At 42.5% G+C, this 22,423-nt stretch overlaps 1 protein-coding gene across 4 annotated transcripts in view; it reads left to right on the forward strand.

Annotated features, from left to right (window-relative positions):
* The first annotated feature begins 1,525 nt into the window (after positions 1-1,525).
* The window catches only part of vps8 (VPS8 subunit of CORVET complex), a 74,909-nt gene continuing 54,011 nt past the window's right edge, over positions 1,526-22,423 (forward strand). For 2 of the 4 annotated variants that reach the window (XM_026190278.1, XM_026190280.1), the window contains exons 1-6: positions 1,526-1,666; positions 5,345-5,413; positions 16,400-16,530; positions 17,103-17,199; positions 19,014-19,046; positions 19,299-19,353. In XM_026190278.1, the coding sequence (XP_026046063.1) occupies positions 1,595-1,666; positions 5,345-5,413; positions 16,400-16,530; positions 17,103-17,199; positions 19,014-19,046; positions 19,299-19,353 (457 nt within the window). In that variant the 5' untranslated portion in view covers positions 1,526-1,594. The remainder of the gene's footprint in view (positions 1,667-5,344; positions 5,414-16,399; positions 16,531-17,102; positions 17,200-19,013; positions 19,047-19,298; positions 19,354-22,423) is intronic. The other 2 variants (XM_026190279.1, XM_026190281.1) reach the window with 1 other exon arrangement.

Genomic DNA, 22,423 nt, shown 5'->3' on the forward strand with positions numbered 1-22,423 from the left:
TTTGGGTTATTTCTTTGAAAGTATGCGATATTTGTGTTCTAGTTTTCTAGTGCTTCTGAGTTTGTTATTTATGATAGATTTCTGGTTTGTTTATGAGTGTCCTCATGTTTGTTTACCCAGTCACGTGCCCATGTCTGTCTGGTTTCTCTGAGTTCTCTCTGTGAGCACATTTGTAGCATGTCTCTGTATTTTCCGCAGGCGGACACTCCCACTGGGCTTAAATCTGGGGCTCCCCACCATTTGACCTTAGAACTAAAGAAGCTTCTCGGATGAGACGTGAAACGTCTTCAAGCAACTTAAAGAAGTCCAGACGCTTTTCTTTGCAAGCTCCTTGGAAAGAAAAGCGTCAATGACCTGGATAACTGAGAACCTTCACAGATATATAAGAATTACTTCTTCTCACTCCTTTTCGAGCACCTGTTGTACTAGGAGACAGTGTTTTCCTTCCTGTATACATGCTCTATTTTGTTTATATGTACGCATATGCTCGAAATAAATGATCAAAGAAAAATACCAAGGGCCGACAGAAAGGTGGAGGATCGGAGGATTGTCAAGCTCCCAGGCGTCTGGTAGAGGACCCGAGCTTGAAGGATAAAGTCTGAAGAAAGAAAAGAGAAACCAGAGAATTACCAGGGACTGCAGGACCAGTTGGAGCAGATGTTGAAGGAAGGTCTCAGTGATAATAGGAACATTATGAGCTATAACTCCCAAAAGTAGAAAAGTTGCTATAGCAGATTCCAGGAACAACATCAGAGGTCTCTGTCCAGAAGAGTGCAGTCCTAGGATCAGCTAAGATGCACAGATCCCTCAAACTCGCGAGGAGCTTGAGGAACACATACCATCCCCAGGGAGTGAGACAGTGATTTTACTATCCTTTATAAAATCTACATATATTTTTTATTTTGAAAAGAATTTATGATTGAGATTCTGATTAAAATACCTCAGTAGCAGTATCTGCATCTATTTTTTGCTTGTTTCTACAAAGTGGTTGTCTTTCCTTACATCAGTTAAAACTCTTCAGTTGCAGGAGAGTTTTAAGCTTCTTGTGTGTGCATTTTGTAAGGAATTTTCTTTGTGATTTTTTTCTGAAATGCAGAATGTACAAAGCAGAGTTTGAATTCAAGCCAAACCTCATAAGCATATATTACTGTATTTTTTAAAACAGATGAAAATATTGTGTGAAATATGTTTAGTGTACAACTAAAGAGACACGTATTATACAATATCAGTGAATATTTCTTATGATTTGATTGGTAATTACACAAATTTTTCTTTGTTTGTGCAGTTACTTTTAAAAGTTTGTTTTAAACATTTTTTTCATTGATCATTAAATAGGCTTTATAGCCAGAGTTCATTTAACGAGGTAATGTCTGTCCATCCTTTTATTTCCACTGGTCCACAGGGTCACTGGGAGGATTGAGCCGAGTTCACTCACTGTATGAGTCCTGCGCTTTTATTGTGAAAGGAAGGGCGTAAAACCCATTTCGAGTTCCGATTTGAATTGTCTACGCATTGTCGCGCATGCGTAGATCAATATACGGAAAGCGCCTCTGTTTTCTGCAGCGGTCCGAGTTTTGTCCGTGTAAACAGAGACATGTCGCATTCCCCGGACTCCCACAGCCTACTGTCTGCCTCTTCCCAGCTGAACCTGATGGAGGTGGACTCGGTGAGAGGCTCTTTATTCGTCCTGCTTTGCTGTGTGGGGTTAGCGGGAGCACGAACTCCGCTGGGGTGTAGTTCAGCTGACAGCGGTGACGTTTACAGGTGCATGAAGAGCTGGACTACACCTTGATCTAGGTGTGAAAGAATGACATGCGACTGCAATAAATCACCAACGCACGGGACTCTGACGTGAACGGGCAGAAACGCCGTGTTAATAACGATCATGATTATCCTCCGATGGCTCAAAATGAGGCCCAGTGGCGCCTGTTTGTTTACACTTTTTCAAATTGCATAATATGATGTAATGTAGTGATGAAAGCCCATACCAGCATTACTGTTTTCAAGGTGAGCTTGGTGAGCCCATTTATGACCAAGGCTGTATGTTAAAGTGTGACAGCTGTCATGTGACGCATGCGCAATCATCCAGGTGAGGAAATCCCCAAAAGTTAATGTGTTGCACACGCTTAGAATGAACTGGTTTTACGTCCAGATGAGCAGAATCAACCTTTTGGGATGTAATCAAGTAGTTCTCACTGTGCTGTCGGGACGTGGCACAGTTTATCTAAACGAAAACATCGATTCCCCAGACTGGCAATAAGACAGTCATAGAGATCATCCGATTTCTGCTTTTCTCTTTTCCTTAGTTTGACCTGGTCCTTTTTGCAGATTCCAGTTTTCTTTCTAAGAGCTATAACTGACATTAAAGAAAAGCAAAAAACCCAACAACTTTTCTTCAATGCAAAATATTTGTTATAAAAAGAGAAATAATTCTAATTTTCCCCAAAGTGCTGTAAGCTCCATGATCTTCTGTCATTGAAACAACTGAAAACATGCACTGCTACTGGAGAGCTGCAGCAGATGAAGAGAGAATAAGCTGGTGTACAGCCTCCCACCTTTACCTCACCAGACAAAAGCAAGTGCAGAGATTTTTGTAACAAAACAAATGTCAAGTGTGTCCATCGTTTACCATCAGAGGTTTCTAACTTCAGCATATAACAGGAAATCAGTGCTTTTTTCGTTTTCTCCCCAATTGTCCTTTAACCTTCTTGGGTCCTCATGACGAGGCTAGCTGCCTCTGAGCTCTGGATGTTGTTAATTGTATCCACTTTGTTACCATCTTGAAAGTTCAGCTGACTGAACGTGATTTAGTGTCTGAGGTTTGTTGTCACGCACATTTTTGCAGTTTGCTTTGTTTCTGCACTCACAGCAAAGAGCTTCCACGCTAACCACATGTTAGCTTGTTCTGTGAATGTGTGAGCGACATTGTGCCGCTGAGCAAGTGCTGTGCATGCTTAAAATCAAATGGTTCATAATAATATATGCGAGGCTGCCTGGCCCGTCACTGGTCAGGGCCCAAAACATGGTGAAGATTCTTGTCCCTGGCTGATCGGTGCATCTGTGGTCAGTTTTAAGGAGAATGTTCCTTTTTTAAAAGCAAAAGATGAGCTGTTGCATTTTTAAATGACATTTTTTACACTCTCAGCATTAGTCTTGTATAAAACAGTGTTCATTGTCCTCTGCAAAAACACCTTCAGTGCACAGATGCATTTCTTTTTAGTTCTTCTAATACATGATCTCAGATTTTCCTAAGAAACACTAATTGTCCACTTCATTGGGTACAATTAAGTACAATTGTTTAACTGCATTTGAATGGGAATTCTTAAACCAGCCAATCACATGGTATGAATTTAGTGCATAATTTCCTGGGTATTTCCCTGGGAGAAAAAGCCTTGCTGTTGTCAAAGGACTGGGAAGAATGGCGAGTCTGCTTCGTGCTGTTAGGAATGCAAGAAGAAGTCAGTCACCACTTGTTACAACCACGATATGCACAAGAGCATCCCTTTATGACAGCACTGTGCTCATTCTCTGATGGCTGCTTCCAGGAGGATAACACCATCTCATATCAGCTCAGATATGATGATGAGTTCACTGTACTCAGATGGCCTAAACAGCCAACAGATCCAAACAGCAGCTTTGGGACGTGATGGGACATTTGCATTGTACTGCACCAGCTCTATCATGTCAATCTCAAAGAAATGTCCTGGGAAATGTTTCCAGCACCTGAATCTGTGTTCAGTGAATCAAGCTGTGTGATTAAATCATGATGAAGTAATAGCAAGTTCTTAGGGGATCCTGCTAGATTGGCCATTTGGCTGCTGTTTGCTTGAGGAGCAAGACTTTCTAGACAATGTGGGCAAAAAGATGGGTTCTTTTAATTTAATTGCACAAGCATTTGCCTGCATTAAGAGAAACAAAAGAGACGGCAACTGAAAGAAAACAAATCTTCCATTAGTAAGTATCAGAAAATTGATCCATAAATGGAAAAGCAGCTTTGGGCTTTGAGCTCTTTCTTTGTGTTAGCTGCCTCCTGAAGCCTACAACCTCAGTTGGAGTTAGACAGTCAGCAGCTTTTCAAGGAGTCTTCTGGCTTCATGAGGACAGTCAAAGCTCATTCCTGATTTTGACTGCTTTTTGTTCTGCTCTCTGTCAGAAGGATCTGCCCCTAATTATGATATTACACAGTGGACTGTGTTTCAGCAGTAATTAAAATGTGCTTTTCTACTCTGTAGGGTCTCTTCCTTCAACTGAGACATTCCTAACAGGCTTCACAAGACACTGTGCTGCTGTCATGTAAAGTAATCTTAGTAACATAGCCCTGCATTGTAACCTTAGCACATATTTATGGAAGGCTGTCATAATACAGTGTAGCTATCTAATGCTGCCATCTGTTGGTCAGCTGCATCTAAGCATGTGTACACACAGAGTGCAGTACTTGTCATGTATGTTGGGCTTAAAGAGCAGAGAGTTCAGGATGGAGCAGCTGTCGTTACATGTGTCCATTATGCAAAGCTGTGTATGGAAGCTTTGTTACACGTGTCTGCAAACCGCAGCACAGTCGTCTCTATTGGATGTGACCGAGTGTTTGCTGTGAGAGCCACACAGAGTGGACGTTTCATCTGGAGTCTGCAGGAGCTCGATCTGCTGAAAAAGGGAAATAGTGTCAAAGAATTCTTTTAGCACACAGACTCATAATTCTTACAGAGAAGAAATTTAGAGGAGCAGCAGAAATGAAGTCTGTGCTCCTCATGGGCAGAAGTGCATCAGCTGTTGTCCATATAAAATCAACCTTCAGACTCAATAACAGCAGTGAAAACTTTCCTTTAAGTTGTAATGGCTGGACGGGATAAGTCTGTAAACTGCAGTCTGCAGCTCTTTACACAGGTGGTTTATGTGGCTTAAGCACCTTTGGCCTCGGCTTCCACAGTCAGACTGTCCTGAACCAGTCCAGTGATTAAAACTTCCACATGCTCCTGAAGCTCCAGTTTGTTAAATGGAAAAAGTGTTAAGTTGCAAATGTAGCTTGATTCTTTAGACTCCGGGCATCAAACAGCACCAAACAACAAATAAAGTAAATAGCAAAACAAGCTGGTTTTGCATGGGCACTACCCACATACTCAACTCTGCTGCTCACAAATGTGTTTTCCTTGCAAAGCAAAGCTTAGTTTGAAGAATGTTCAGTCACAAATTACAATAGATTATTATAAATTGCAGTCATAATTGTGCTGCATGCTCTCTTGTGTTGTGCTAAAATGCATTGTGTACATGATAAGTTAAAGCAGGACACCGAGACACTAGTGCAGCGTTCTGATCCTGTATGTTTCTGTTTGACTTTTGTTCTCAGATTGATGATAAGGAGTTTGACATTCCACAAGTGGACACACCTCCCACACTGGAAAGCATTCTCAATGAGGTATTCCATGTAAAAAGTGTTTATAATTAGCTACAAAGCTTTCTATGTGTTGTGGTAAGAAAAGCAAATATATCATTAAAATGATCAAACGATGACACAAACACACACGTTTAAATCATGCTAAACATCAATATTCATGTTTTCACGAGTCTCTGGGAATCATATTCTCGTTGCCAATGAAATGTTTATTTTTAAATGATTATTTTTAGGCCTTTCTCTGGCTTTATTGGATAGTTACAGTGAAGACTGACAGGAAAGCAGAGGGAGAGAGTGAGGGGGGGATGTGTCCGCGGGTCGGACTCAAACCCTGAGCCCGGGCCCGCCGCTCTCAGCCATATGGCATACGGTTGCCCGCTCATCCCACTGAGCTAAACCACACCCAAGTGTATGTTTATTTACAGTGTTTTTCAGTCAGTCCACTCCACACCTTTCCAGCTGCCACACTCCAGCTCAGCCAATCACTGCTCTATCATCAGAAGACGCATAATTAGCTGATGACGCCACACCGTGAACCCACTGCTCCTCCCCTTCCCTGCAGCTGAGCCACAGACCACACCCTGTCCCATACCCCCACTTCTGACTTAGGCCGGGGAGCCGTGCAGCCTAGCCCACCATGATCAGCAGTGACTATGTGTACCCCCAGCCTATGGACCAGCTTGAACTTAAAAGGCTGTAAGGCCAGATAGCACTGGGTGATCTGGCTGTTGGCATGCTTCATGCTTCATGCTACTGCAGCAGGGTTTGATCTGACCAGATGGTGAAAGAGCGCCCCAGGAGGTAATGGCGAAAGCAATCAACCACCCCGTCGACCCGGGGAATGGGATACGCATGAAACTGTGAGACCTCGTTCAGGTCTTATGGTAGTCAACACAGAATCATATAGACCCATCTTTCTTCACCATAAAAACTGTGGGGCGTGAATCTTCTATTAGTCCCATTTTCAGCACCTCCGCCTTTTCCATCTTAACAATTTGTCTTTTGTGTAACTGATAGGGCCGTGAGCACACCATCACGCCAGGGCGCCTGTCAAAATTGTCCTCTATGTGAGTGGTACAACCAGGCAGGATGGAGAACACATCTGCAAAACGCTGTTGCATTGCAGCAACATCCGCTCTCTGGGCCTGTGTGAGATAGTCCTCACAATGGAGGGAGGTGGGAATAGTGAAACATGGCGTCCCCGGCCCCAGCTTATTTTTTCCCTTCACCAGGCTCGCCAGAGAAGTGGATTTAGCTTCTCTCGATGCTTTGAGGAGGTCAGCGTCCCCCACCATGGCTCTTTGCCACTTGGCGAGTAACTTTGAGCTAGAGGAAGAGAGCAGCACAGCACTTTACCTCTTGGTAAAGATGGTCTGGGCCTAGCCCCTCTGTTGGGTTCCTGTTCTCCAATGACAACCTCCCCACTGTGTGTAGCTTTAGTCCAGAACTTATTGAATGTATTTCTTAGGTAGGCTTGGACTTTCCTCCCAGTTTTCTTTAAACACCCCCGCGGCTCCCTGCCATAGAGTAACTCAAAGGGAGAAAGTCCTGTGGAGGCCTGGTGTAGCTCCCAACAGCAGAGGGTCTGGGCAGTGATCCCAAATGCATTCATCCTTGAGAATTGTGGAGTTTTATCCAGCTGCTCCACCAACACATTGGTCTGAGGGTGATAGACGCTGCAAGACACCAACCCACAGCACATTGATTGCTTCATCAAAGGCGGTGCTTTAAAATAATTGGAATGGGTGTCGTTTCTGTAGAGATGATGGAAATGAGAGACTGGGTTTAACCCTTTAAAACCGGTCAGAGCCGGCACGCTCCATTTTGCGTAACTATTTTTAAATCCGGGTGTTCTGCAACCACGTAAGCTAGCGCAATAATTTTTTCTGCATATGAAACCGGAGGAGTTGTACTTACATCTGATGCCATCAGCTTGTCCTCGGTCACAGTTTCCTTCCACATATAGCTTTGCAAAAACTGCATAAAAAGCGCTCGCAGCAACAAAAACATAATATTCCAGAAACACGCTTTGCCGATCCGATCAGCTGTTTGTAACACTTCCTCCGTCCATCAGAGCGAACTATCGCATGTCCGCCATGACCTGCCCGAAACCGGAAGTGACGTCATTTTGCGGAAATGTAGTTTTTTACCATCGTGGCCTTATGAGCCTATACTGGTGTTTTTAAAAGTTATGTTTGACTTTATGACTTTCTGTGTGGTTTCTGGGATGCTTAGGACTCATATTGCACAGCTGGAAATAGTTTATTTTGATGCAGATGCTGCTTTTTTTTGCAAATTTGCATTATAATATTTATTTTCGTTTTTCCTGCAGTGTATAAAAATTGGTGTATTTCAAAAATAAAACTATGAAGACACTTAAATTAAGTTTCCTGTGGTGGGAAACTATTTTGTGCAACTTTTTTGTATTTACAGTTTTGAGGGATAAGCCTCTTAAATTTCTCTAACTAGAAATATATGTTAAAAAAACAAAAACGATTTTCAATTTTTTGTAGTTTATCGCATTCTTTGCAGTTTTATGTAATTGCTATGCACATAATGCAGACATATTAAGATTTGGGCTATAATGGTTGTATTGATGTATAGCAACTTGAAATGCTCCCAAAAATGGCTCCACAGCAGGTAAAAATATAATATAAGCTCTGGCGGACTTGGTTCTGTGGTAGGTCTTAAAGGTTTAACAATGTCTGTAAACAGTTAATGCAATTCTTTTTTGAAACTGTGGAATGAAAACTGAAAGTCAGTTCCATCTTGATTGCTTGATTTAAAATGTATTGTGGACACGTACGTAGGAAAATGACGACTATGGTGTCTTAGTCCAAAAACATACAAAATACACAACAAAGTATACCAAACTGTACCGTTAGTATCTCAGTGCAAGTTTCACGCCTTGTCTTGTGACACAGGTGGTTGTGCAGTGTGTGTTTCACATAAATATTTTTATGCACAGTATTTAAGGCTTCAGTCAGATGCTGCAGGATGGTGGATGATGAGTGTTTTGTGTTATTATCATTTGGCAAAACACGTCGTCACGCTGCACTTTCCCACAAATATTTAATGAATGGGTCAACGTGACTGTTCACGCTTTGAAATCAACCATGGTAATTATGTAGATAAATAAGAATAAGGAAGTCCACGTATTTAATTCCTCTTGATTACTTGTTATACTATTGTAATTGTAATTAGTTACTTGTAGATGTAACCTTTAGTTAAAGTTTCCTGGGTTTATGTGTTAGATTCTCAGCTCCGGCTATAGAGGAAAGCCGTTGTCAGTTGTCCGACCCTTTGACTGAACATTCCCATAGCGGTTAAATTGCATGCATGTCCAGCAACTATACAGCAAAATAAAAGCCAGTAGATTTTAAAGTGGGCAGTCATTAACCAAAGTGTCCTTGGGGAAGTAAACAGCAGCTAGATAAATGTCCTGTGCCTCAGGCTTTTGCAAAGCTTACTCAGTCTTACTCTGGCCTGTTACTCAGGCTAATCTTTCCACTTTAATGTGTTATCTTTCTTATCCTGGCACGCCTACTTGTGTGCCAGGATAATAAAAGACGGAGGCATATGTTGTGACTTAATACTTTAGCTGGTTGGCTAATAACAACTGATAGCTTTTATGTGTGGATGCTGTTCTGTGTCTGGTGTAAGAGGTGAAAGCACTTTTGTTTCTCAATTTAAATAGTTTTTCATCAGCTGCAGTGACTTCTTGCTGTTGCTTGATGGTGTAACAGTTTTGTGATGCAGGCACCTGTACTGGACAAATAAGAGGGCTGTTACTGTTACTCTGTGTAGAAAAGGAGTGTCTGTAATCTGATTACGATTCATTTTTCTTCCAAACTGACAGTAGACTACAGTGACTTGATGACAAACGGTGTTTGCTTATTCAAAGTGCCCTTGAAAGGACGCCAAAGTAAGCATGTGGGTGCATATAATCTAATCAAAGCAGAGCACATTAGAAATGTGATATTGGCTACTTACCGGTTAACTCCCTGACACAAAGTGGCTGCTTAGTGAAAGAAATAAAAATATTCTGCAGGTGGTATAGAGATAGGAAACACTCTATTTTACCATATGCTGTGGTTAGTTGTCATGCCATACAGAGTTAAGAGCTTAAAAAAAGCAGTCACGAGAGCAAATTCTCGCGAAATAACAAATGATCAAAGTTCTCTGTGATTCAGACATAGTTTGACATTCTGGCAGGGTCTCACGTTTCAGACCCACACTGGAGTTTTCCTCATGGGAACAAGCCTTGCACTGACTTGTGTGACCAGATGGGTGTGCAGTGTTAAAGCTGAGAAAGATCTGTATCCCAGCAAGACTGTTTTCGTTTGGATTGGGAATAGTGAAAATGTAACACTCATAAATGCCTTAATCTTACTTCTATGACGTGTTTCGGCTTTTCCGTTTGGTGGTCACTACAACAGATCGCCTGGCTCTGTCTCAGCCTACCCATAGCATCCTCTTCTCTCACACCAACCCCCCTGATGTCTTCCATTGCTACATCCAGGAACCTTCTCTGTGGTCTTCTTCTTTTCGTCCTTGCTGGCTGCTCTATCTTCGAGATCCTTTGTCCAAATCCTTTCTCCCTCCTCTGCACGTGTGTCTAGACCTTGGCTGTGGTGAACCCACTCCTTTTCTCTTTCCACAGTGTTCGTTCTCACATAACGCTTTTCCTTTGCCATCTCCCTCTTTGTTGTACATCTAGCCTCCCAGCACTCCTGTCTACTTTGTTCATCTCCATGACTGTTGAACTTTCTCATTGCCAACCTCTTCCTGTGAATGCTTTCCTGTATCACCAAAACTTCATGTTCTCCTTCCTCTGTCCAACAGGATACACCAGAAGTTCCTCAGCACTCCAGTCGTGCTTTCTCAGCTCCTCCCTGAACTTTGTGGACTATTCCTCCTCCTTCAACCTCCACCATTTAAATCCTTGCCTCTGCCTTCACTCGCTTTGTCTTCTTAATGTCTGAAGCCATTCTACAGACTGCCATCTGACAGAGCCTGGCTGCATTCCCCTCTGACACCACCTTACAGTCTCCCCTTCTGCATATGATCCTCCTGTGTCCACTGTCATGCTAGCCTTGCTATGCTATATTCCACATCCTTCTGAAGTATCAGAATCCACCAACATCTGTCCTTCTGCGTTTCTCTCCTTAATACCATACCTACTGAACACCTCCTCATCACATCTGTTTTCTTCACCTACATGTCCACTGAAGTCTTCTCCAGTCCCCACTCTCTCCCCTGTGGACACTGTGTCCTACTTAATCCATCTTACTCTGGAAGTAGTCTTTCTCCTTAAACTGACATCTAACCTGTGGTTCATATACACCGATAACATTCAACATCACCCATTAGATTTCCAGCTTCAGACTCACTTATTTAAAAAAAAAAAAATTTACGCGTTACCATAACGACGAGAGTGCATTAAGGGGCACAGAGGAGGATGTTACTCTCAATGTTGTTGGCGCATTTCAGGAGGAGGCTGCTAATAAAGTTACACAATCACCCCACATAGCAAAACTGGAATGGCCCGGATCTGGCCCACACAATGTGTTTACACATGGCCCACATACCGCAAAGAATGACGGCCTTTTGATGGCCCAGATCAATCAGGTTTGCCAGAGGTGGCCCACACATGGGCCAGCACAAGGCCAGTTGCAGGCACACTGCTGGCCCTGTGCTGGCCCTGAACAGTTTCAGCTCTGGCCTCAGATGTCAGCCTAATGTATCCCTTAATCAAGCCATGTAATGACAACATGTGCCGGAACATAACAGTGCAAAAGTAACATGACAAACCTCTGTTCAGACAGTGAATGGACTGATTCTTATATAGTGCTGTTCTACTCTCCCGGAAAATAGGAACATAAACACTGCCATCATTGCCAGACCTGGCCCACATCTGGTTGACATACACTCAGCCATGACACCGGTCAGTCAGAAGTGCCAGCTTGATGGCAGATCCGGGCCAGACCTGTTTTCTATGGGCCTGGGCCACATACACCACAATCAGGACAGATGTGCTATAAGACAGTGCCATCTATGCCAGGCCTGGCCTGTATCTGGATGACTTACGTCTCATCATGCCAGGCGTCAGCCAGCAGTGCCGGCGTGATACCAGATCTGAGCCAGACCTGCTCGCTATGTGGGACACGGTGAATTCTTGTTTATTATCATATTTATAGAAGTTTTTGTGTCGGGCGTATCATGTTATTTAGTTGTTTTTATCCGCCACACCTTACAGGCCGGTCCATGAAAATATTGTCGGACATTAAACTTGTCCGTGGAGCAGAAAAGGTGGGGGACCGCTGGTCTAGTGTATCCTTATCTAATAACGTGTATAATTCTTGTATCCTGTTAAAATGTTGTTAAGTTAAATGTTAGATCTGATGCGATGAGAGTTCCCATCCTTCATACAAACATGATCGGGGAGCTCCGACATGGAAAGCAGATTATTGACTTGACTTGATTTGTGTTTTCATAAAGTGAATAATGTCATTCAGACTTATCCCAGCGCTTGCACAGTGACAGGACACCTTGCTGTGTGCGTCTAATATAGGGGTGGGTTAAAAAAATCGATATTCCTATTCAAATTAAATCGTTTTTTCTCTGTCAAAAAGCCCCATTTCTGCTTTTCAGTACTGAAGAAATTTCAGCTTTTACACATTGTGCCAAATTGGAAAATGCTTAGCTAAAATCTCTGTTTGCTCTGCTTCACTTCAGCAGCATCAGGTAATGTTCACATGTTGATTCATGGTTTTCTTCCATTTTTGATCTACTGCAGCATATAGTCAGGGGCGTTATATGCTACAAAAGACCGGGCCAGGAACACCTCAGTGTTTTATCCTCAGTGACTTTGACACAGTCTGCTGTGATGAAGTGTCAGCTTTCTTGTTATACTTAGACAGTTTACACTCAGTTTGTAGTTGCAGAGAAACAGAGTTAAATATTTTTAATTTACAAGGTGTAGCAGGTTCCTACTTGACAGTACATATCCAAGATAAATGACCATAATTATATTTCTGAGTTGACCTTGTGAATCAGAATGAATCGGTTGTAGAAATCAGCAACGATGCCCAGGCCTAATGGAGCTCCACTTGTGTTTCTTTCATGCTGTAACCGACTATTTCATGTTTACCATTCATGCATTACTATCAGGGAGTGACGGTGATGGATATGGGGGGGGGGGGGTTTGAGTAATTGCTAATGTGAATTCTGAAATGATCAAAATGTGACCACATGAAAGCAGTGCCAGAGATTCCAATTCAGTGATGTTGAAGGCTGCACACAGATCAAGCAGAAACAAAGTCAGACTCTCTCTTTCACCCGAGCACATCAGGACATCGACTGTTGGGAGGGTTAAGCAAAGGGGTGACAGTGGCTGTTTTTGAAGTATTGTGGCCAGCACCAAGATAATAAAGAGGTAGGTGCTCAGATGGGCAAATGAGAGAAGAGAGCTGAAAATGTAGCAGGTAGGAAAAAGTGTCGAGATGTCCTGTGGGAAGGCAAAACTTTTAGAAGTGTGAAAAATACCTTACAAAACAGTAAAACGGACACACACAGGATAGATCCAGGGTGAAAACGCGGTCGAGGGTGGTGCCCACTGTTTTGACTGGGACTAAATTCAATGACTTGGTCAGTGTTAGAAGAATCATCAACCACAGTGAGCTGGTCAACTTTAAGAAGGGAACATAAAAGCTGATTTGAGAGGGCAGCGGTGCTGTGGTTCGAGCCAAGCCTCTGTCAGGTGTTAGTTAATGGACTCAGGCGCAGACCGGGAGTCCTTGCAGAGTAGACAGTCAGTTTATTAATACAAACCAGCAGAGTGACTGGCGCTGATAGCTCAACGATCCAGCGACGAATAACACAGTGCTGCCATCTTAAATAGGCCTTGCCATCACCTGGGTAGGCAGTAGGTGTGGAGATGGCAGGTGCGTGGGCCAGGGGCGGGAGCCCATACTGAGCACCGCCCCCGGCAGGTGAGAGAGAGCAAAAAACAACAAAACACATGTTGCCTAATACAGGATCAGCTGGTGAGGCACAGTCTCAATGAGAACTAAAGGGTCTCATTTTTAAGAGGTAATGAAATCCTTTTCATAATAACATAAGGTTCCTTATGTTAGAATTACAGAGATTGGTAGGTTAGTGCTTTCTGATGACCAGGCCACTCTGTCTTACATTGTGAGCTTGTGTCAGTAACTGGGATAACGACTGAGCATAAAGTAAGGGAAGAGCTGGCGACAGCATTGTGGAGCCAGGACTGTGGTGTGCTGCACTCAGTTGGTGAGGCTGGAGCTGGAAGATGAAACCGAACTATTCATGACTGCAGCAGCTCGAGGAGATCCAAAGAGTCTGTCACATGTCTGCACAGCTCCTTCGCTGCTAGGACTCGGGTACCTAACCGGCTGACGTGGTCTAATGAAAGTGAAGAATGCTTCCAAAATAGATGATCAGTGTCAGTAAATGCTATAGTGAGTGATGTGCAGGTGTTTGTGAGCCAGGTGTGGAGTTTTGATTTGTTTTGAGAGTTTCAGTCAGGATTCAGTAGCCCCTGGCTTTTGGTTCAGATTTTCAGTTTTTGTTAGAGATGGACCGATCGATATGACGTATCGATATCGCTCCGATACTGACCTAAATTACTGGATCGGATATCGGAGAGAAATAAAAAATGTAATCCGACCCGAAGTATCACAAAATCCCCTCACAAAACGCGCTACTTGGCGTAACCCAGCTCGGCGCATCAGAGCAGCATGTGTCACGTGACAGAGCGGCTGTTGTCTGCGAGACGGCGGTCTGGAGCATTTGGAGCCTCCTACATGCTTCCTAACTGCGGCATTTCATCTCGGGGAAAACTCTCCCAGAGAAGTGAGGTGTGTAAGCTCATCCCTGGATGTGTATTTCCACGTTAAGCAACTGATGTATTGAGCCACAGCTGGACTGAGCTCCATACTGAGGTGAAAAGGAAGCGATTTGTCCCGGACTAGAATTAAAAAATAGACACAAAGCTGGAGTTGTTCTGTCTTTGCTGCGCAGTTGCATCTACTTCTCTCATTCTCTCCCCTCCCTCTCCTGTTTCTACTTTAATCATGAAAACTGATCAGTGATCAGCTGATCGGCTCTCTTGTTTGTTTATCGCCCACTTTGCGCCAGAAAGAGGAAACCAGCGGATGTCGCGGTAAACAGCAGCAGCACGTTTAAGCTTGATCAGCTGTTGTTAGAATTTATTTAATATTAATTTCTAGTATCAGCTGATGTTTGCTGGAGCCACAGCTGTAAACCTGCTGGTCATGATGTCGGTTTGGATATGTGGTGAGAGGGAAACATGAAGATGAAACCAGGAGATGTCCTTACTGAATCATCAGAGCTGAACAGGTGATGGAGAAACAGGTTTACCTTTTAGGTGACATGAATGAGTTGAAGTTATGAACTGTTTCTGAGAGATAAATAACCCCAGCATCCTTTTCTAAGTAGCTGACAGCTGGTAACTGTGCAGGGGCGGGTCTAGCAAAGTGTTGCCAGGGGGGGCAGGTAGGGCATTAACAGGGAGAGGGGGGCGCAAAGAAATACTTTTCTTTCTTATTCTCATTTAAAAACTTTGAATAAATAATTATCTGAATCTTACAACAAAAGTGGTCACCTGATGAAATGTATAGAAATCCATTATTGTATATAGTAACTAATAAGTCTAATATACACCCTAATTTCCCCTTGTGGGACTAATAAAGGTATATCAAATCTAATCTAGTAAGCTACAGTACTTTTGCCTTTGGGAAGATACCATCTGTGCAGTCTGCAGTTCTGTTGAAGAAAGATGTTGAATCTATGAAGCGCCTTGAGGCGACTTTTGTTGTGATTTGGCACTATATAAATAAAGTTGAATTGAATTGAATATTTAAATATTGTAGAAAAATAATTGATTTCTGTGCATTGTTTTACACTTGTATTAAATTAAAGTTGATTACATCGATTAAGGGCGGGGGGTGGTTCCCCAATATTTTTGCTGGGAGTTGGAACCCTATTAGTTGGGTTGCTTAATATTTCCACTAAGTACTCTGTAAAACACCAGAACAGGGAGGATGGAGCAGGTTTAAGTTTATTAGATTGATCAGTGTTGCTGAACTATGAAATGTTTTGGCTGCAGTGTGTTTTTTGCATACAGGTTTAACAGAACAGCTTCAGTCTCTTGTTTTTTAAACTTGAGTATGAACTTATACAAAATGCAGCAAGATATTAAAAAACAGTTTTATTGATTACCAAATACGCTATATCGGATTCATATCGGTATCGGCAGATATCCAAATTTATGATATCGGTATCGGACATTAAAAAGTGGTATCGTGCCATCTCTAGTTTTTATATTCTGGTTTATGATTTGGTGTTTTTGGTTTGGGGACATTATTAATCTGAGCTTTTAGTTGGGTTAGCAGGCACAGGGACATGAGACACTGTTGGGTCAGTGTCTGAGGTGGAGCTGTGAAAGACGGGATAACTTCATCAGAAATGGCTAAAACCTCAGTCTAAATGTTTGATGGCTGAAATGAGACAAACTCCATGATGTAAACTTATTTACATGTGAATCCCAGCTCACGTGGGCCGGTCCTGGCCAGCCCATGGCCGGATGTTGCCCTCTTGCTCTGCATTTCCCAGGTCTGCTTTAGAAAGTTAAAAATAGAAGACAGACAGAAGAAGAGACAGTGATTACATTAAGTGACAGCACGTTTCTGAAAGGAGAGTTTGAAAGTCTCCTCTTGCAGGTTGTTTCAAAGCAGAGGGGCCAAAAGCACGGCCACCGTTACATCAGTCAGTAAACTCCAGCACGTCTGAAAGAACCAAAGCCTCGGTGGCATCGCTGAACAACATATGCCCTTTAAGGCACGCATCACAGGAAATCTGCCTTCTCTCATCTGTGCAGTATTGCTGCAGTCACAGACATATAAACACAATCACAGAGGGACATTTCTCCAGTATTAACTGTAATGTTGTGCTCTGCTGCAGCTGGAGGATGAGGAGGAACCGTTTGTACTGGAGGACACCTGCATCCTAAACACAGACAACATGGATGCTCACTCCTGCGAGACCTCCTCTCTGGCCAGCTCTGACAGCGGAGACCCATCACACCTTAAACGGCATGTGCACACACACACACACACACACACACACACACACACACACACACACACACACACGCACAGACATACACACACACACGCACAGACATACACACACACACACACACACACACACACACACACACACACGCACAGACATACACACACACACACACGCACACACACACACGCACAGACACACACACGCACACGCACACACACACACACACACACACACAAATTGCTATTCTTACATTTCTATGTAGAGAAAAAAGAAAAGTGATGATCTGAAGAATCAGACTAAAATCAATACATACAAATATTTCAATTTGTCAGTAATTTTAATTTGCAATTAGTCCAAATTTTAAACGCTTTATGTAGAAGCTTTATTTAGGAGTATAAATTAAAGGTGTGTCTTGAGTGTGTCGGGTACTGCTTGGTAGTTGCTGCTGTAACGGAAAAGGAAACAACGTTGTTCTGATAGCAGGAGAAGCAGCCAGCCAGTGTGAGTGCATGGAGTTAAGTTAATAAATGCATTTGTTTGTGTGTTTGCTTTTCTTTACCTCTGTTTTTATGTGTCTGTGTTAAAGAAGGAAGAGGACCGTGGACATGAGTTCAACAGTTCATGGATGTGTCCTTCGACACAGCCTGCTGAAGGGCATCTCTGCACAGATCGTGTCTGCTGCTGTAAGGCTGTAACACACATCCACAACCATCACAGCTACATACAAACCAGTTCCTATGTTTCCACACTCTTTTTTGGTTTGTGGTAACTTTGTAACTCTGGACACCACCACAGAGAATTGTATACATTGTATATGTTTAGCTTTGCTCGACGGGGTTTAACAAAAATGTGCAACTTTCCAAACACAGTCCTCCATCGTCAGAGGCAGAGAATGAGTTAAATAGGTGACTGCAAAACCTTTAAATACCCAGGTGAGACCTGTTCTCTTAATTCAAAGCAAATGAAGCTGATAAGTGTTGACCTTTCATTTAGTAACTGTTCACTGGAGCTCTGCAGGTGAAGCCGGCCATAAATAAGCTACACAAATGAAACAATGAATCTGTCGGAGATAACAGCAAGTCGGTGGCTAAATCAATCAGGGTGGTGTTCACTGAGCAGCACTAAAAAACCTGGAAGAGCACAAAATATGTTCTTTCTTTGTTAAGAGCATCACTGCATCCGTGTGATGCATTATTTATCATTTCAAAAAATGAATTCAAACGGAAAGTCTGCCCTAGAAAATCATCGTGTTTGATTTCATTCATACTGACGCTTTGTGAAACTCACCTGAAACCAGAGTGTGTCCTCAAAATGTAAAGCTGCATTTACACAATCACAGAAACACAGACACACAACATGTTTACAGTCTTATCCTAACATAAGAGCTGCTTGACCCAAAGCTCAAGTCTGTACTTTAACCTAGTCTAAGACTTCTTACCCAGCTTTATAATACTCGAGTGGGTTTTTATCTCTACGAGCAATCTGAAAGAGTTTAGCACAGAAAATGAATAACACAGCTGCAGAATCAAAATCTGAATTTCAAACGTTCCTCATTCTTAACTAGGGATGGGTATTGATAAGATTTTCACAAATCGATTAGCTTAGAACTTTGTTTTATATCTTCTCTTTGAACAAGACAGACATTTAGGAGTAACATGGCCTTACAAACCCAACAGTGACATCTTAAGAGATCTCTTCAGTGGGTGTCACAGGGCCCCCAGGAAAAAATTGTAAATGTAAAATAATAAAATAAATATTCTTCTGTAGCAATTACACAAGAATATCCAGTAATGTCCCTGCCTACAATTAAACACATTTACTTACTGAAAATCACCTGCTGTGGCAAACGGCTGCAAGCCTTTGACCACAAACTGAGTCTCTGCTCGGTGACGTTTGTCTATCCTGCCTGAAAGGAGACGCTACCGGTAGACTGCAGCGAGAACTGCCAGCATCTGTGCCAGACTCTGTCTCATCATGATCACCTAAATGCACAGTAATGGCAGGTTTGTAATAAGGCAGATCGCACTAACATAATATGCACTGTTGTTGATTATTTACCTGCTGCATTAACGGGAGAGGACGTGCAAACGTTACCGCTGCTGCTGGGTTGAGATTCACGAGTCAAGTGGAATTAAAAACACGACATTCATTTAAGGTCATCGTGTGTTTTGTGAGCAAATGCTTTTGCATATTCGTAGTGTTTCCTCCCTTAAATGAAGCATCTACTTTGCAAGTACTGCAAGTTGCCCTGTTGTCATCCGTTCTCGTAAAGTATAACCAAACTTTTGAGCGTTTGAGCCGCCGTGTTTCCTGCCAGGTAAATGACGCTCTGCAACGTGGTGACGTCATTCGGGGCGACTGGAATCGATAAGGGAATCGTTTGCAAAAATGACAAACAATCCCAAGGAATTGAAACAGTGGGAACCGGTTCTCAACAAGAACCGGGTTTCGATACCCATCCCTACTCTTAACTAAAACATTTTGTGTCTTCACTCAGGACAAAGTGGACGCTGGACTTCCAACAGCTATAGTGAGTATTTACTAAGTAGTTCATCTCAACACAAAGAGTGTGTAGTGACTGAATATGTACACCTGCATCAATAATTAAAAATATTTTACATACTACAGACGTGGATCAGCACATAGCAGAACCTGACAAGTAATGACAGCCGTCAGCTGCAGTCACACTTGGAGCCTTGATGTGTTTTGTCATTTGTACTTGTCTATCTGAAAACGCTTCCATGTTTAGTCTGTTCTGAGCTGTACGTCCCCGTGTCTTCAGACAGTGTCGGGTGTCATTGCTGTGGGAACGTCTCATGGTCTGGCTTTGGTCTTTGGTAAGTCTGAACTGTAATACTGTCTATTTACATTTACACTGTCAACAATATTTCCCTTTGAGAATAACTGTATCACTTTATCACCAATGAACCAGAAAGAAGCCCATAAATAGAAGCAAACCCCAAACACTTGACTTACTGATTGACAGGAATCTAGGTTTGACTGCAGATGTTTGTATTGAAGATACACAACAGTGGTTTAGCCAACTACAGCATGTTACGTTCAGCGTTGGTGTTGTTGAGACGCAGATGAAGGATACTCAGTGACTGTCACATCACAGCTAACGGTAGCGTTTTATGTGGCACTGGCAGACAGAGAGGCCATCATGTAGGACCATGTTGGACTGTTCTGCGCTAAGGGGGCGATAGCTCATTTCACGAGTGTAAAGAAGCAGCTTGGAGCAGGGCAACTGTGAGGTCGCTCAAAAACTGGCATCAGTTTGAGTACATGTGGAATGTGTCAATCCAGGTTGGATCATTTAGCCATGAAGATGCTGATGACGTGATGAAAGTGCACGCGCTGCCTTTGCATCGATGAATGTGTCTTTACACTGGTCAAACAGATCTGTGGAATCTAAAATGTTTGTTACAGTAAAGATGAATATGTGGCTCCACAGTCTTTAATCAGTTACAGTTCGTTTGCATTCGTTTATTAATGTAGCGATGCAGTAATAAAGCATACAGGCAAATTTGCTACGGCTTCAGCGTCACATTACAAATGGGAAATGAACTGTATGAAATTTTAAAAGCAGAATGTGTGCTGCACAAAGTCCTGATGTTTTCCTGTGTACATCACAACTGACCTCCTGACTTGCTTGAATAAAGACCGTCTTTGTGCTTCTAAAAATGGGATTGAATTTGATTTATTTCATCACAAAGTAACCATTTGTTATCAGGAAACATGATCACAATTATTAGAAGTGCATTTCACAGTAAGTATCATTGCAACAACAGTTACAGGACAATGTAACTACATTGTGTTTTGTAGACTGCTAGAAGCTCTCTGCACTTCCATTTTCATGCCTGTACATTTCAGATGATAGGTCCACGGGTTTCAGCATATTAACCGCCTTAGTTGTACTCTAGCATTAGGATATGTGTGTTTGGAAAGCCACAGTACAGAGGTTTCAGCACGTTTTTCAACTACTGTAGGATTGGCTGTAGCTCAGGACGTAGAGACATCATCTACTAATTGGGAAGTTGGTGATTTGATCCCTGGCTGCTCCAGTTAGCATGCTAATGTATGCTAACAAGATACTGAAGCCCGAGTTGCTCTCCAGTGTAATCAACTTTGTGTAAATGGATGAAAAGTGCTGTATAAGAACCAGTCCATTTACTTGTGATGGTGTTTGCCATTTAAAAAGAACAGGTTTAACACTGTTTAATATTCCTTACTGGACTGACTGGTCCAACCACACAGTCAGATAACTGCCACGAGCTGGTTATATATCCAGAGAACTGTGGTTTTAGCTCCACACAGCTAAAATGGATCGACTTTGGCCTCCTGCAGGCCAGGCGGTGAATATCTTTGTGTTGGAAGAAAATAGATGTACGCTAAAGTGATAGGTGGGTGCAGGAGGCATCATCATGTGCTGAATTGGACACACTTACTTATTGTCAGAGGAGAGGGAGCAGATCTTAATCAGAATCAGAATCAGAATCAGAAAGGGGTTTATTGCCAAATGTTGAGCAGGTTTACAACATTAGGAAATTGCTGCGGTGCTTCAGTGCAAACATAGTGTCATAAATAGCACTTAAATAGACATGGAAAAATAAAAGAATAAGAATTAAAAGTGCTACGTAGAAAGATATATACATGAGTGCAGGTGGTGATCAGTGCCAAACATGAAATGATGCAGTGACACAGCGTAGGGTCATGTGTTAGTGGCGGGGACAGTCATATGGTTATTGTTCATGAGTCCAACAGCAGAGGGGAAGAAACTGTTCTTATGGCGAGAGGTTCTGGTGCGAATGGACCGGAGCCTCCTGCCTGAGGGGAGCAGGTCAAACAGACTGTGTCCAGGGTGAGAAGGGTCAGCTGAGATCCGAGCTGCGCGCCCCAGTGTCCTGGAGGTGTACAGGTCCTGCAGAGATGGGAGTCTGCAGCCAATCACCTTCTCAGCAGAAACGTGGTCGCCTTTAGCTGAGCTTCTGAGACATTATGAAGGGAATAATTTAGAAAATGATACTTGGCGTTGACTTGTTCTTTATTTTATTTGCTATTTTTATTTTCTTTCTCGTCTTGTTTTGTTTGTTTTATGTGTGCTGTGCCTTTCTTTTCTTTTAATTTTTTTATTTATACTTGTAGTAGAAGTGCTGAGTCTACAAGTCTTATTTACTCAATAACACACAAAGGTAAAGATGTAAAGGAAAGCAAATACAGAAAACACATAAAAGATAGAACATACATGTGTGGCACCGGTGAGCAAAAACCAGATCTGACAAATACAAATGAAGTAAATTAGACACAATTGTGCAAAATTGATAAGAGAAACGGTGAAAAAAAGGAAAATAGTTCTTAAGGATAACTATTCATTTATCACTGTATCGCTCTTACGTATTTCATTCATTGTGCCCTTGGGCTCAGCAGCAGGACAAAGGTCCAATACACAGCAGCCAGTCCACCTCTGAGTGGGTAAAGCAAACCAACATGAAGACTTTGGGTTGGCCCAGACAAAGTCCTGACCTGAACCCGATTGAGATGCTGCGGCATGACCTTAAAGGCGGTTCATGCTTGAAAACCCACCGAATGTGGCTGTAGTAAAACAGTTTGCAGAGATGAGTGGGCCAAAAAGTGCTGTAAAAGACTCACTGCCAGTCATCACAAAGGCTCGATTGCAGTCGTTGCTGTTAAAGGTGACCCAATCAGTTATTAGGTTCAGGGGCAATCAGTGCTTCACACAGGTATGTTTGGGTTTTTCTCCTTAATAAGAAAAACACCTTCATTTAGAATCTGCGTTTTGTGTTTACTTGTGTTATCTTTGTCTAATATTCAAATTTGTTTGATCTGAAACAGTTAAGTGTAACGAACATACAAAAACACAGGGAATCAGGAAGGAGGCAACACTTT

Source organism: Astatotilapia calliptera, chromosome 13, assembly GCF_900246225.1.
Source record: "Astatotilapia calliptera chromosome 13, fAstCal1.2, whole genome shotgun sequence".
Classification (NCBI taxonomy): domain Eukaryota; kingdom Metazoa; phylum Chordata; class Actinopteri; order Cichliformes; family Cichlidae; genus Astatotilapia; species Astatotilapia calliptera.